The 17,407-nt window shown below is 34.0% G+C and overlaps 1 protein-coding gene across 3 annotated transcripts in view; it reads left to right on the top strand.

The window, feature by feature from the left end:
- The window catches only part of CDH18 (cadherin 18), a 706,139-nt gene that overhangs the window by 394,145 nt on the left and 294,587 nt on the right, over positions 1-17,407 (top strand). For all 3 annotated transcript variants that reach the window (XM_066374093.1, XM_066374085.1, XM_066374101.1), the window contains exon 2: positions 15,980-16,457. In XM_066374093.1, the coding sequence (XP_066230190.1) occupies positions 16,230-16,457 (228 nt within the window). In that variant the 5' untranslated portion in view covers positions 15,980-16,229. The remainder of the gene's footprint in view (positions 1-15,979; positions 16,458-17,407) is intronic.

Consider the following 17,407-nt stretch of genomic DNA (forward strand, 5'->3'; position numbering starts at 1 on the left):
ATGAACTTTGTTCAAAAATCACATAAAAATGCTAATAAAAACCTTTGCTTAAATAAATTGCTTCTTTTAAATTATGTAACATAGAATATTCTGTCAGCTAAAAAGTGTAAAACTGCAGTTTTTCTCTTGGGTTTAAATGTGCAGATTTTAAATTAATCTTTTGAGAAAAAAGCAGCTGCTTGTCTCTGATTTGAAAGAGTGTATGCTTTTTGAGGAGACATTGTCTATATGTTTATTGGTAAAATATTGAGTATTTAAATTGCTGTACATTCTTATAATTGTGAGATATATGCTAGTTAAAAATAATGTTAGTTCTATAGTCAACATAAGAGCATTTTTTATTATGGCAAAAAAAATGATAAAATATTAATACCACATAACTCAGTTATTGTAATAAAATTGTCAATATAGCTTCCTTCATTTATCTTCTGCTTGATATAACTATTAATTATTATTTTTAGTATTCAGGAATATGTATGCATATTAAGTTTTTTTGTTTTGTTTTTTTGTATTTTTCTGAAGCTGGAAACAGGGAGGCAATCAGACAGATTCCCGCATGCGCCCGACTCGGATCCACATGGCACGCCCACCAGGGGGCGATGCTCTGCCCATCCAGGGCGTTGCTCTGTCGTGACCAGAGCCATTCTAGTGCCTGGGGCAGAGGCCAAGGAGCCATCCCCAGTGCCCGGGCCATCCTTTGCTCCAATGGAGCCTCAGCTGCGGGAGGGGAAGAGAGAGACAGAGAGGAAGGAGAGGGGGAGGGGTGGAGAAGCAGATGGGCGCCTCTCCTGTGTGCCCCCGCCGGGAATCGAACCCGGGACTTCCGCATGCCAGGCCGATGCTCTACCACTGAGCCAACCGGCCAGGGCCGCATATTAAGTTTTTAATATGGAAAATAAAAGTTAGAATCAAGGGAAGAAAAGGGGATTCTTTCTTTGTTTTGTTTTGTTTTGTTTCTTTGCTTTTCTTCTTTATACCCAGTTGTATTGTTTTTATTTATTTTCTAACCATGAACAAATAGGTAACACTTTTATAATAAGAGCAAATAACTAAATCACAATAATATTTTCATTATAAAAAATCTAGACCTAAGGAATGTATATTTAATTATTTGGAAAGTGGATATAAACACCTTCTAAATAGTTCCAATAAAGATATACCAGCTGAAAAGCCTTTATTTTTATAGGACCACAAGGTAGCAATTATATTAACAATGTGGCAAATCCCCCTGGTAAACATATTTGCACATTATCTAATAATACACTGGAGGATATTGCACAGTTTTGTTGTTTTGTTTTCACCATGATTCAACCAAGTTATACTTTAATAGCCAATAACAGTAAACTGGAATGTCCATAGGGACTTTATTGCAATCAAGAGAACCTGCCCTTTTTTCAGTGTATTGAATGATTATATTATGTAAACATATTACCACGCCCTAGCCTTTTGGCTCAGTGAATAAAGCCTCCACCCCTCATGACTGAGGTCACGATTTAACCAGTCAGGAAAGGTAGGAGAAGCAATCAATGAGCACAGAACTAAATGGAACACTAAGTGAAATGATGAGTTGATGCTTCTCTTTCTCTTTTCCTCCCCCGTCCCTATCTCTCTCCATCTCAAGTCGATGGAAAATTTTTAAAAAATTAACCTAATTTATTCTCTAATTCCTAAATGCTATAAAATAATATAAACGGGATAAGGCAAACACTGAAAATATGAGTATCAAATTGCAAATAAAAACTCGATGAGTTTTCTGATAGTAAAAATAAAACCCTTTACTTTCTAAGCTCCCTCAAAAAATTAGATATTTAATGTTTCTTATTCTATAAATATGTAAAATTTTATTAATATTTTGAAAACTATTAGGATTAAATTTTCTATTATGGGCCTGAGAGACTGATAGCAAAATAGTTGATGAAGTTCCTCTGCAATTTCCCTATATCCTTTTATTTACTATAAATCAACATCTAAAAAGAAAAACTCTCTGCTACTTAAATAACCCACATGTGTATAGGTTGTTCCTAGAGTTTATTTTATTTTGCAAGGATAGGAGAATCAGACTCTTTTAAGCCTAAAGCTCCTTATCAGATTGAAGCTATTTGAAGACATTTAAATATGTATTACTTTCATTTTTCTAAGCTGGTAGAAATATAGATAATGGTAATGTGGGACACAAATCACAATTACCCTAAACATTTATATAGTTGATTATCAGAGTGCATAAGCTTACTTTTGAATTTTAGGATAATACGCTAGATATAATAAAGAAGAAACATGCTTTATTTTTATATTTAAACTTTGTGGATAGAAAAAAAGGTAATGTACAATAAAAAATAAATGATTAAATTGCTGAAATATAATAGTATTACTTATTAACACATTTCAAAGACACATGAATCAGACTTTTCAATTTCTATTTATTTTCTTGGCTCACATAATACTAAATCCAATTTATCGTGTAGGTACTACAATCTTACTTATTCTACCTTTAGGAAACAGGAATTAACAAAAGAGAAGGGAGCTAGACTGGCTGAGTCTGATTCAGCCTGGAAGTTATAGCTTCAGATAGAACATGGAAAAGTCACACCCTCTCTCAAAGGGAATTTATCCTCTGGAAGTAAGCTTTCTAATCTTGGGCAGGCTGGCAAGCAACTGATCCCATAGCCAGCGTAAGCGTAAACAATAAAAGGGAAATGCCTTTGTTAGGGGCATGCATAGTTGGAGCCAAAATGGCACAAGGTAGGTCCTTCTACTTTGAGTTCTGTGCAGTAGGGGCTAAGGTGGCAGCCATAAAGGAGAGGTATCTGGTCTAGGGAAAGTATCAGACTGGATGACGGCATGAAACTCTGGCAGATCTAGGAACGAGATCAGATATGGTAGGATCCAGCACAAGCTACTGAAGAGCCAGGAAAAAGACTGGTTAGTTTGAAAGAAAGCCTGCTTTTCCCCCAGGCCTTAGATAATATCATCACATCTTAACAAAGGCTTCTTTCATAGTATGTTTTTTCTTCATTCACTCATTCGTTCACATGTTCTTTCTCTGTTGCAGTTGTTGGGACATGGTAGCATCAGCAACCCAAACTTGGGTGAGTTTCAAGCATAGGTTTGGGTGCAGCAAGCAGCACAGTGCCAACTGGAATGCAGTTGGGAGCAGAGACTAAGCCAGATGGGTAGTGACAGAGACTGAGACGGACTAAGCTTTGGCATGGATTAAATCTAACTACAGAAGCTATGGATAACCCTGCTGATTCTGAGTAATAACACCTTGGTCTTTCTTCTGGGCTGGGTGAAGATAAGGCTAGACTTCTTCCACAGCAGGACAGAGCTGAGCCACCTGATTGTGATGAGATACCAGGCACTTGGGGACAGTCCTTCATTCCTATTCCAATAAATCTTACCACTACACCTCATCTTTCTATACATGGACCCCAAAATGCTTAACTTATCTCTGTGGAAGAACTGCATTTCCACTTGGAAACAGTTCTTCTCAAGGATCCCGGGCAAGGACACAGAAGCAGAATGATTCAAACATATGCCTATTTAAATCCAATGTTAGGGAAAGACTTTAGCACAAATAGAACTGGATTTAAATCTCATCTCTGAGGCAAGCTATTTCAATGCTGTGAATCTTAGTATCCAAGTAGAAAATGATAATAAGATAATTTAAATAAGATCATGATTTTAAAGCATATAGCCTATTATATGGCATTTAATATATATGTATAAAGTGCTAATTTCTGTTAACTCTATAGGTACATATGAATATAAATTCAATGAAAAAGATAGATTGTGGTTTCTGAGTCTTGTATGAATAAAGACACTGATTTAATTAGTGGTCTAATTATTTCCTACCTCAGTACTTTGTTCTCTAAGCTTCTGTGGTACCATATCCACTCCCCACACACCACCACACTGCACATTTCTTTTGTTATTTTGTTAAAAATTATTTAAATATATAGGTTTCCATTGTACAATTCTATAATACATCATCTTTATGTTGTATTGGGTGCTCACCACCCAAAGTCAAGTTTCCTTCCATCATCATTTATCCGATTACCCTCTTCTACCTGCACACAACCCTTTCTTTTCCTTTTGTAATCGTCGTAACGCTGTGTCTATGAACTTCTTTGTTTGTTTAATACCTTAACCTTTTTCACTAACCCACCTCTGATAGCTGTCATTCTGTTCTCTGTATCTCTGAGTGTGTTTCTATTCTGTTTATTTATTTTGTTCACTAGATTCTACATGTAAGTGAAATCATATGGTATTTGTCTGTCTCTGAGTGGCTTATTTTACCTAACATATTATATTCCAGGTCCATCCATGGTCTTGGAAATCCTCTGCTTCCAATGCTATATGTTAGATGCGCAGGACTGAGTGCCGTGCCCTACACCCTTTTCTTCAGTTTCTTTCAACATGACTTTATCCCTTCATGGCTTAACCTTACTTCAGTATGATGCTAATTCTCATGCAGTGACAACAGTGCACAGATGTGTGTTTATTGTTCATCATGTTAGCATATAATAGATTGTCTTAAAGTTTGCCATGTAGATAGAACAGCCTTGAAAAATTATGTAAGAGCTGACTATATACTGGTAAGTGTATAATTATACTGGTGGAAGGTAAATTTGAACCTACATAGAAATGTAGAATTATGTTAATCATCAGATCACTTGATAATATTATTTATATGTATAAAAACACCACACATGCCTTTTCTGTTTGGACTTTTTCTCAAATTTTCTCATTAAATTTCAGAAGTGCAATATGTCAGAGTTAAACAATATTATGTTCTATGGAAAACTGTCTGTAACATAATTTTAAATTCAAAGTTTGTTGAAATCCATACTTTACATAAAACTTTGCCATATAAATAGCAGATAACATGTTAAAAAAAATAACACTTTATTACAAATAGGAATCAAGATGTGACATATTTTAATTGAGCCAACAAGCTTCCATGTAAATTAGACATGAAAATATCCAGAAAGGGAGAATTATATTCTTACTTTTTATAGGAGACAAGCCAGTTTGCTGTAGAAATTTTTGAAGGAAATACCAGAGACTAGCTAAAAATTTTAATTCCATTATAGGTTTTTTACACCCACCATGACTATTTGGGTATGCTCAGTTTGCAGTATTTATGTAGTTACTTTCTAAAATGTAAGCTTTCAAAAACTTTTCAAAACATATGGGAAACATTTTTTTTAATTACACATATATTGTACATTATAGGAATAAAAAAGCAGAGCTCTAAGAAAAGGCACACAAGAATTCTACATTCATTATCAAGCATTATGCAAATACTGTTTCTTATACAGTGATACCTTGAGATACGAACAGATCAACATACAATTTTTTTTTTTTAAGATACAAGCTGGGACAACAAAAATCAATGTATGTCTCTTAAAAGTAAGAACAGCATCCTCTTCTCATGAAATAGTTTGTTCGAGATCCGAGCAAAATTCTGAGATACAAATTGTGATTCTGGAAGCTGCCGCTAGTTGGCGCATTGGCGCACAGGTCCAGTATTGGCAGTTTGATATACGAGTTGAATGACTTACAAGCTCGGTTACAGAACAAATTAAATTCATATCTCAAGGTACCACTGTACTCAAATCATAGAAAATTATTCAAATCGTTTAAATGATGCATATAATACAATATTTCATGAGAAGAGAATGCTGTTCTTACTTTTAAGAGACATACATTGATTTTTGTTGTCCCAGCAAATAGTGGTAGATTTTGACTGAATCATCCAGGTACCCTTGACTGTCTCTATAACTCTAAATAATTTTCATAGAGATCTTATGAGTTTATTAGACTTATTTTATAGATGAGAAAATTTGGCTGAAGTCACATGACTAATAAATGGGACACTCAGAAATGATACAAGCATGGACCTGGTTTTATTTGTTAATTTAATTGAGTCTTGCATGTGAGGACAAGATTGTGTTATCATTAAGATAACAGAGACTAAAGGTAAATTCTGGCAGGAGGTTATCTTCTAGTTTACAAGACACACAAACAGGTAAGTCATGTAATAAACATGACTGTAAGGGAGAAAAAGAAACACATCCTTTTATTTTTTTGAGGTTTTGACTGGAGTTCCTGTAATAACACAGATTAACAAGACAAAAAGCATATAAACTTATTTAATATCATTTCAACATGACACGGGATCCCTCACAAGGAAATGAAAATCCAGAGGCAGTTTAAGCCAGATTCTTACGAGTTTAACAAAGTGAGTAGTAAACTGAAAAAATGACACGGCGTAAGGGCTTGGGCTAGCTAGTTAATTGGGACAAGAAGTGACTAGAAGGATTAGAATGAGTTTAGCAGTGTGTCTTTGGACAGATTTTTCTTGGCCTTAAACATTCTTGGTAAAAGAATGTTTCTTTCCTCGTATAAGAACATCTTCTATAGGAGTTTTTATCTCCTAGTTTTGGGAAGGTCAGAGTATCCTTTTGCATCTGGTGTTTTTAACATGCCATTAACTTAAAATAATATATATGCCAAGTTAGCATATTCAGAGGTGGCATATTGTGAATTCCTTCATGATAATGAGAGAACAGGGGACATTGGGATCAGAGGGGCTGGTCTCTGACGTCTTGCTGGGGAGACAGGTGACTTTTTGAACATTAAAGAAGTCTGTTTTTTATTTTGAAGAAAAAGCTTATACAGAGGCTTAAAGTCTAGCAAGAGTGCATGCAGTGTAGCCAGGAGCCAGTGAGCATGTTAAAATATGGGCAGGTCGTGGTGTTTCCCGGATGAGGAAATGTGGGAAGGTGCCAAATATTGATGAGCTATGAATTTCACATGATGGTTTTTGTGTCTGTCCTGGAGGTGATGTCAAGACATAGAGGACTTTCTAGCATGGGGATACTCTATGTAGTTAAAGGGAATATACCAAAGGGAAAGGGATTGGAGGAGTCCTTTTGACAAGTATCACCCCTTCCATTTGCATTGCATGATGTGTGTGCTGCCAGTGACACAGATATCACATAAGGCATGACTTCTGACTTCAGAGGAAAAAGAAAGAAAAGCAAGATCTGCACATTTTAATATTTATGATAAAAGTTCCAAAGAAGAGAATCACTAAAAATAAGTTCTCTGGAATTTATAATAGAGTGCCATCCATCATCTTCCCACATCTTTCTTTCCAACTCTCCTTTTCTTTCTTTCTTTCCTCTGCACTTTATTTCCCAAAACTTACCCCAAATCCCAAACCATGGAGAATATACTGTTTCAACTCAGTGATTGTTAGGGTTCTGTTCAGCACTGTGTAAGAGAAATACAAAATGACTATGGCTTTAAAAAGACTGTAATAGATATTTTTTCTTTTAAATGAACTAAGAGGAAGGCAGCCCAGGGCTCATGTGATTGCTGCTCTACAGAGTCTTCTGGGGTAAACTTGCTTGGTTCCCCTCTCTCCAGGCTATAATGGCTATAATCACGGTCCAAGAGGGAGCTCTCTCCACACATTAAGTATTCATGTGGTAAGATAGAGGAAGGGGATAGATGGATAAGATACATATTACAGCCAAATCAATCAATATTGTGAATATCATTTTATTTGTATATACCTTCAGGGCATTGCTCTTCCTAGGTATATGTATAGATTCAGGGATATATATAATATTAAAGTAAAATTCAACTCAATAATAAATATATTTGAATTAATTTAATAATAATGGAATATATCTTGAAACAGTAGAATAGTGACAATATGAATGGTCTGGGTTATTTTTTCATATTTTTTAGTCAATATAGTAGAATGTTCATATACATATTTGCACTATATATAGTGAATAAGTTGTGACTCAGAATATACTGGTATGTCTTTGCAAAGTTTACTAATGAAGCTTTGGTTCAATATTTGAATGGCTTCCTTAATTTCTTATTTTCTTTGTGTTGAAAGGACCTTAGTGAGAAAGCAGGGTTGTATTGATAAAATGTAACTTTGTTTTCTAGTACTTATGTTTCTTTAATTCTGACAGGCTTTTAAGTGAAAAACAAAGTATAATGTTAACCAAAGATTTTCAGTAACACATTCTTACAATTAAATATTGTAAGTTGAAACTTGGCATTTTTCCATCACTTTGCACAAACCCTGAATTAATTTGTCTATATTCCACTAATTTATTACTGTGTGCAACAAATGTTTATTAAGTGTCTACCCTATAAAAGGTACTTTACTAGCCAACATAGGAGATAGAAAATACATAGACATGGAGTGAGAACTCAAAAAATATGATACAAAGAGCACATGAAGTGGTACCTATATAAAAAATAGGTGTGCTGGTCTGAGAAATTGTTTGATAATTTCTATAATAGTTTAGAGGAACAAGCAGTTACATTAAGCTATGTTATTCAGAGTTTTAAATGAAGGATTTGAGATTTTAACCTACTTTCAAGCTAAGAAATTAGGCTGACACAGATTAATAAATGCTGGCAGGGAACATGAGTTTGAGTTTAGAGATAAAACACTGTTTTAACCAGAGCGCAGTAGGCAGCATAAGTTTTCCTTGCTCTTCACATCTTCTTGGGCAACACGAAGGAGCCCAATTTCTCTCCACACACACCCACGTAGATGTGGGTCACAACAAAGTAGCCCTGAACTTTAGAATTTCCAGTTTTATACGGGGTCTTCTGGTACGCTTCAAAAATCTTTGTCCTAGAATAAGATATCCTGTCAAAAAACAAATCTGCCCGCTGCCCACAGGGGAGGTTGCTATACATATATCCTTGAAAATACAGCCTGAAATGAAGCTGTCAATACCTTTCTCAAATGAGAAGAGCACAAAAGCCCAAAGAGAATTGTCTCCAAAACATAGAGGATATTGTAGAGAAATGTCCTTTAGTCTAGGTCTCAGAGGATAGGTTTTACTGAATAGAGTTTAGACAGTAAGGCTCTTAAGAAAAATAGAATTGAATGAGCCATTCAGGGAGCAATGCCTGTAACTACACATGTAATGTTTTCACCACTTTCTGTATGAAATTTAAATGAATATTTCCAACAGAAAAACACAATATGCAAAATTAATGCTTTCTAATTCATTCATGTCATTATCTAGATATTTCATTATATTTTAGGGAGAGTCACAATTTAAAATGCTTAACTATATATAAATACATGTATATTTTAAGCAAATGAAATTTATTTTATCTAAATCTCGATGCTATGGTAATATTAAAAAATGGTCAGGTCGAAAGTGAAAATATCAATTTGGGAATCAACCTGGGAATAATATTGCAAGAAATTTAGATGAAGCCTTCTACTACCTCATGTGGCTTAGGAGTATTTGGATTTTGACTATAAGCAACAGCTATTTAATCTAACTGACACTGATAGAGAAGTGTATAATTAATTACTAAACAAATTATCAATTGAGAGGGAAAAAACCCAAACTTATGAAAAAATATTATAAATAAAGGATAAGGAACCAGAATGTAAAACCAAAAATTCAGAAGTCAATATCATGGGAAACTGAACAAGAACTAGGCTTAGAACAAAAGAATGATATTAATATTGTTCATTTGTTGATCATTGGATCTGAAAACGATGGACCCATAGATTCAGGATCAAATACCTGAGAATGCATCTTTCAAGCAATGGACATTACGCTTGTAATCACCAACCCAAATGATAACTGTATAGTTTTAGAACACACATCCTGAACAACACATGCATACATACAGATTGGTCTTGAATAATTATTTATTAAACTAAAAAAAATGGCTTCTGTTAAGAATTTTTAACTTTCACCTTATATAAATGTACCAGAATTCAAACATAATTTAAATCTCCTATATTTAACTCTACCTGACAGAATGATGGATTTAAAAAATTTATCATGTGAAAGTTAATTTTTTTTTTATTTCAGATAAGTTATCTCATGAAGAACAGCCTTCTCATCTGATGGATTTACAGATTTGACAGTTGTGCATTAGGCAACAGATTCCCATTGACATGCACTTCTTTATACAGGATCTCCATATATATCTCACAATGAAAGTAATTACAAATAATATGGACTTTTCATTATACTGTACTTTCTTTTAACATTTTCTATTTAAACTAAGCTTGTTCTATGCAAAATCAGATACATTCCTACCAATAATATATAATATTGGAGTTGAGAAATTGATGGAAATTATAACTCTAGGGTTTTTGAATATATAAAATAATATGTCACCCAACAGATATGGAGAATGGAATGACATACTTGAGGAATAAAATTGACAAAGAGTTTTTAACAAAGACATTTTCAAAATAATAAAAAAAGCAATACAAACTTATTTTTTTAAATAAGACAAAATAAATTCATGACAAGGACAACACTGTGGTGATTGCAGGGACAGGGGAGATGTGGGAGAGGTTGGGGAGGGTATGGGGAAAAAACAAAATGTTTTGAAATTAGGTAGTGAGAATGTATGCACAACTTTGTGACTATACTGAAAAAGCACTTAATTATATATTTTAAAGGGTGAATTTTATGGTATATGAATTCTATCTCTATAACACTTGTATAAAATAAGAAAAATAAGACATGTCAATACATATTTCTGAATTTCAAAATACTATTGACAGAAAGGTAAATAAAAACTTATCGTGGCTCAATAGAGCCCAAGCTCTACATTGATCAGGCATCCTGGATTCAACTTCCCCGCACAGTGGGACACTCTGGCTTAACAGCAGGAGCAAGGCTGGCAGCATCTTCGAGACTACTCTGGAGGCAGCTAAGAGGATTCTACTTATCAGTGCCAAAACCAACTGCCACTGGAGGAAAGACATGAGTTAGTTGCAAGAATCACACAGGCAGTTGATTGCTCCCAGTACCTTTTGGCGTGCCTGGCTACAGTTTAAAGGGGCCCCCGTTGGCGTACCCTTCTCGGCTGTCCTTGGTCAAAGTGGCATGGAGACAGTCCATGTTCAACGTTGGAGTTTGGGTGACTACCACGGCAGGGGGACCCCTTAGCTCAGTGGGTCTCAAACTTCTTAAAGTCAGGGTGCATTTAAAATCCTACAAATAATTATAGGCACACTATATACAAATTTCTGAGAAATGTTATAATAATTAAGTCAAATATTAAAGAAAACAAATATAAAGTCCAAGTGTGCTTTTATGACAATTAAATAAAATAAATACCACAAAATTAAATTTTCTGACATTAAAAACATTTTTATGTTACATTTTTTGTTATGCTTTTTAGAATTTGTAAAAAAGTGTTAAAAAAAAAAGTTATGTTTTTATATATATAGATACATTCTTAGTAAGATTTAGTAAATTCAGCAAGTCCCTGCGCTGTGTTAAGTTTTTCATTCTTGTGTTTATGAGAAACATGAGCCTAAGGTGTCCTAGCAATTTCTTCACTGTTTCGGCATATATTTGAAAGGCAAACTCTCATTTCCTCATCAATACATTGAAGAATTCCTCTCTTTTTACTCTTAATTGTGTTGAGTGCAGAAACCCTCCACCATACATATCATATTAACTTTATACCAAAGAAAGGATAGAAGAAACTTGCCTCCCGTCTTTCCAGGGAACATGGGGGTAGTGTAAATAATCTAACAACGCAGCTTAACAGCCTTTTGCAACCTAATCAGGCAAGTGAGGTGGGGGGTTGGGCAGACTGTCAGCTTACAGCCAATTCCCCATACCTCTGTCCCCCAAATATCTAAACTCCAAAAACCCTGTTGGTTTTTTGGTCCCCAACAGGCATATATTTTTCTGAAATACTGTAGGGCACACCTGGAAATCTTCTAGGGTGCACTAGTGTGCCCTGGTATACACTTTGAGAACCACTGCCTTAGCTTTAGTACCTTTTCTGGCCTATGCCTTCTAACAGGTGTCAATCTACAGGAATATCATCTCAAACCACCTTTTTGGGAGTTCCTTGCAGGGAGCCCTTTTTATGTTAATCTATCAAAATGTCATATACCTTTTAAGGTGTTCCTAGAGAAGCTTCTTGTTTATGTTAACCTACAGAGTTATGACATCAATCCACTTTTTATTTATATATAACTTCACACACACACTAACAGGGCCCTGTGTGAAAGGCAGAGTCTGCATATCATATCTGTACATACTAGATTAATTCCTATCCAGGTGGCATAGCCTTATTTACTTTCCTTAATTGCTTTTAATAATATATTCTAATTATTTGTATATATCTTCCATATTTTTGTGTATGTTTAATTACTGTAACATTATATTACTATAACATATGTAATGACAGAAAAACACTAAATAAATAAATTAAAAAGAAAACATTTTCTGAAGACCTTATTCGATTCTCAATTTTATAAATTAAGAGCCATTGATAAGAAAATTCAGACAAAAGACCAAGTTCCAAGCAGTAACGTTTGGGGTAAATGTGAGAATCCTTTTCTTTGAGAACTGTGTTTCTTCAGTGCTCTCTGACAGAATGACTGTACTGAAGAGTTATAAATGGCTAATATTTAATCTTGGGTGATGAGAGTAACTCAGTTTATGTTAGAAAAGTCATTTGTAAATGAAGCATAGTTATTAAATCATAAATTTAAAGAATTAGATAGCTGAATGTTCTTAACGATAATTCAGTAAAATTCTTTATTCTTGAGTAAGAAATGTGAAGCTCAGAGAATAAAAATGTGATAGTTTTCTACAAAATGAAGGTTTGATGTTTTGTTTCTCAACCAAATACAGTGTTATTGATTCCACTGCTGAAGAGGGAATAGTTACAGAGGTAAGAGGACTAGTTTCTGGCAGCATATTGCGTTACTTAGATTAAGTACTTAGTGGAGGAGAGAAGTCTAGAAGTCTACGTTACAATCATTATACATAATGCATTATTTGGAACTGCTTCTTTTTTTATTTTTTGGTGTTTTATGACAAAAATGCGTTTTTCAGACAAGGTTCTTGTTTTCAAATAACAAGTCAGCTTGGCAATGGAAAGCGGCAAATACATTTATTGGAAAAGTATGTATCACCATCAAAATTAATGAAGGGCCTTAAGAATCAGGTTTGTCAACAAGTAGACCTGGCCAGGTAGCTAAATTGGGTACACTGTCATCCAATACACCACAGCTGTGGGTTTGATTCCTAGTCAGTGTCCGTACAAGAAACAATCAATGAGTTCATAACTAAGTAGAACAATGAGTCACTGCTTTTCTCTTTCTCTTCACTTCCTCTCTCTAAAATCAACCAATCAATTGATTAATCAATCAAAAAGAAGTAGAAACGAATAGAAGTGAGGCAGTAAGAAACAGTGTCAAGTACTTGCCACTGAAGCTGTAGCTAGAATAACTCTTAATTTGTGCCTCTGCCTGTGGACTCTGTCCATCATAACCACTGGATTGACCACCACGACATGTGGGTCTGGAGACCCTTACCATTGCTGTGAACACATTTCTCAGCTTTCCCTACATTCATTCATCATTCGTTCAAGGATGTTGCAGCATGTGCTTAACATATGTATATCACGGGTGCAACTTCTGACTAAAAAGATAAAAGAAAAAAATATGCGGTCCCTGGGTATTCAGAGGTGAAAGTTGGACTCTCTGATTGTCATAAATCACAAACTGAAATGTTCCATGAAAAGAGAAAGGGTGTTTAAATTCTACTTACCCCCCCCCCAAAAAAAAGGCAAAATTCTGCAATGTATTTTTATTGTGTTAGGGTTAATCAGTGGCTTTATTATTTTCATTTTAATTCCTTCTATGCAGGGATAGATTTCTTTAAGGACAGCAGAAAATTTTTATATGTGGAGTCTGTCCTCTAATAATAGAGTAAATTAAGTTAATTTCATAAAAAGGTAGTGATGTTTATATTTATTCTTTCATTCCATAGAGCCTTAATTATCACATTTCATTATTGATATAATAGAGATTCATAAATATATAATGTATATAATGTGTATATATATATATTAAAATGCAATCATATACTTTTGGAATGCCACATAGTTCATTATTGTAAGGAAAGCACTCATTCTGTATATCTGTAATGCATTATAAAAACCATGTTCTTCACCCTCTACTCATGAATTATGCTTCGTTAAACAACTTGGCATAAAAAACAAAGATGTTAATTTTATTTAGCAATCACACCAAATGGTAAGAAAGTATTAAGATAACGCCTTCTATATATTCAACTTTACTTCTAAGAAAAAAACCTAAAGTTTCTTCTTTTGAAAATTGTCACTTAAAAGTTAAGAATATTTTGATAAGAAATAAAAATTTAATATAAAGACATTCAAACACTTTATTAGATAACTGGAAAGACTATTACAAGGACTTAAGTCACAAATTTTAGTAAATGAAAAAAATTGAGACTTGAAGAAATTAAATTATTCATATAAGTACATACAGTAAGTAAATTGTCAAAAAGAAATCAACTTTCTGACTTTTTTTTTAATCTTACTACATTACAACTAGAATGACTTTCCTCTTTTTTATATGTTAAGAGAGTTTTAAGTCATTTTAAATTTAAGTCAGTGAAAGGTGTAGCTTTGCTTTCAACAACTGTTTCAAAATTTAATTTATATTTGCCAGATGATTAAAATTAACTGCCATTTCTCATCCAATACAATACTCACACAACTGATAAAGGACACATTATTATTAACCATATTTTATGGGGAGTCATACTGATAGAGGAAGTGCCTTGCTCTGTGTCTCATGTGATATTTTTTTGTTCACTTTCTACTCAGTATAAATATTTTTATTAGTTGTAAAAAATAATTGTCCTATGACTAATTATTTATATTCACTGTTTTAAAATAATTTGTATTTCAAATCACCTTGTGAGTCATTTAGAGCCATATTTCAGTTTGTGCTGATTTATGGGGGTTCATTTAGTAGAATGAGAAAGTGATTCATCTAATATTTTTACAAGATGGGTTAGCTATAATCTTGAATCAGTATACTTTTTCTGAATATATATTGAAATACACACATATATGAAGACAGCAGAACATACTACACAGTTTTATGTTTTCAGTAAGCTAATAATTTCAGTCCACTTTTTCTCTACAAAATCCTGTGTTGCTTTTTTTTGTCTTTCAGAAATCTTTCTCAAGTTTTACTTTATTGTCCATTTGTACTAAAATCTAAGCCCAAGTCTACAAGATTTCAGTTTAAAAATCAAAACATTTTTCCTTCTTTTCTTTTGCCACCATCCTTTCCTTTCTTATACCTTTCTCAACGAGGCTGCTAGAGTTTTGTCAGTGTTGTTCTCACACTTGAATATTTGTCTTGCTTACTTGTGAAGGCTGGCCTGTAGAGAATTATCTGCAGATCTGTCAAAATCAATGCAAGCTATAATTGAGCCAGCCAATATTCCCATTCATAATTGACTGTGCTAATCTGATATTCGAGTATGGAATAACTTTTAATTTCATACGGTGTTTTCAGCCATCTTTTCTATCTTATATTCCTCACTAAATAGTTTAAGTACCAACTTGATTGTTGTGATGGTCTGTGACAATTTTCTAATCCTAGGGAGTATCTTGTGAGTCACAAGGAGTAGGTAATTGATGTGCAGTAAATTTTTATTACATCTAACAAAAATAAATAAAATAAAAAGGAAACCAACAAAATATATATTTGCATTTAGCATGGACTCCCTGGTACTTCACATACTGTAAGTAATTATATTACACTTAGGCATGTGCACATACTAAGCATTTAAACACTCCATAGGGCTGCATTTTTGTGGTGTCCATAAAATATAAATACCTGACTATACATTTACCTTAAATGTGTAGTGAAAATTAGCAGTGCAAATGGGGAGGTCCAAGTAAAAATGTATGCAATATACAGGCATGTGGATGACTTTGTGTGTGTATGTTTGTGTATATTTCCAAAAGAATTTACACACATTCTTTGCCTATCAGCATCACACTGCAAAATAGTGTAATTTGCATTCAGAGCAATTAGTTAACATTGCCATGTTTTGTTATTTATATAATTTTCTCTCTCTCTATTATGTAGAAAATGGTTGCCTGTGTTCACTTACTGTGAAGACTTAGAATTGGACTACAGTTTTGGATCTCTAAAGCATTTCAGGATGTAAATGAAGTCTGACCTTTCCCTGATGGACAGTTAAATCATGGACACATTAAACAATTTACTTTGGACTGTCCTTCCAAAAGATGCTCTGGCTTCTCTCTTGAATGCTCATTAAGCATTTGTAGCTGACAAGGAAAAGAAAGAAAACAGTGAACTGGAAAGTTATCTTACAATGAGAATTACGAGCACATCTTGCATCTGTCCAGTCCTCGTGTGTCTCTGTTTTGTGCAGAGGTGTTATGGAACTGCTCACCACAGCTCCATCAAGGTGACCAGAAACCAAACCAAGCACACTGAAGGAGAAACAGAAGTCCACCATCGTCCCAAAAGAGGATGGGTTTGGAATCAGTTCTTTGTTTTAGAAGAACATATGGGACCAGATCCACAATATGTTGGGAAGGTAAGTTTTTATTAATTGTTTCTTTTTTTCCTCTTTTGGGAAATAATGGGATGAGATGAAGGTGAAGTTTAAGTTGGGTTTGAAGGGACATAGAATGGTAATAAATTTTGTTACAGAATGCTAATTGTTATACTAAATAGTTCAAAATAATGATTGTAAAAAATGATATCTAACAACATGTCACATTTTTCGAAACATTGGTCCTTCCATACAAGACTGAATGTTAATAACATATTACTCTTTCTGTTCTCATATGTAAAATAAAAACACCTTATTGAACACACAATTAAATAATTTTTTATTACCATGAAGGTGTGTTTGAATTGACAAAGTCACTGTTGGTACATTAATATTTACATGTTTAAAAATCTATTGCTAATGCATGTGAAGCTAAAGAGAAAATACCATATCATGACATTTATCATACTTCTATGTATTGTTACAGAGATTATATGTAAATTTGTCATCCTTTAAAATTGGATATTTTTCCAATCCTTCAAATTAATTTTCATAAAAATCTTGACATATATTATAATATTTTTATTTTTTGGTCAACATTACTGAGATATAATTTAAGTACAGAGTTCAGTCAGTTTTGATGAAAGTACAGTGTGTCCGTAAAGTCATGGTGCACTTTTGACTGGTCACAGGAAAGCAACAAAAGATGATAGAAATGTGAAATCTGCACCAAATAAAAGGAAACCTCTCCCAGTTTCATACCTATTCAGTGCAGTTCGGTGTGGGCTCACGCACAGATTTTTTAGGGCTCCTTAGGTAGCTATCCCGTATACCCTCTACAGACTCGTCACTGATTGATGGCCTACCAGAACGGGTTTCTCCACCAAACTGCCGGTTTCCTTTAACTGCTTATCCCACTGAATAATGTTATTCCTATGTGGTGGTGCTTCGTTATAAACGTGCTGATATTCACGTTGCACTTTGGTCACAGA

This window comes from Saccopteryx leptura, chromosome 1 (genome assembly GCF_036850995.1).
Source record: "Saccopteryx leptura isolate mSacLep1 chromosome 1, mSacLep1_pri_phased_curated, whole genome shotgun sequence".
NCBI classification, from domain to species: Eukaryota; Metazoa; Chordata; class Mammalia; order Chiroptera; family Emballonuridae; genus Saccopteryx; species Saccopteryx leptura.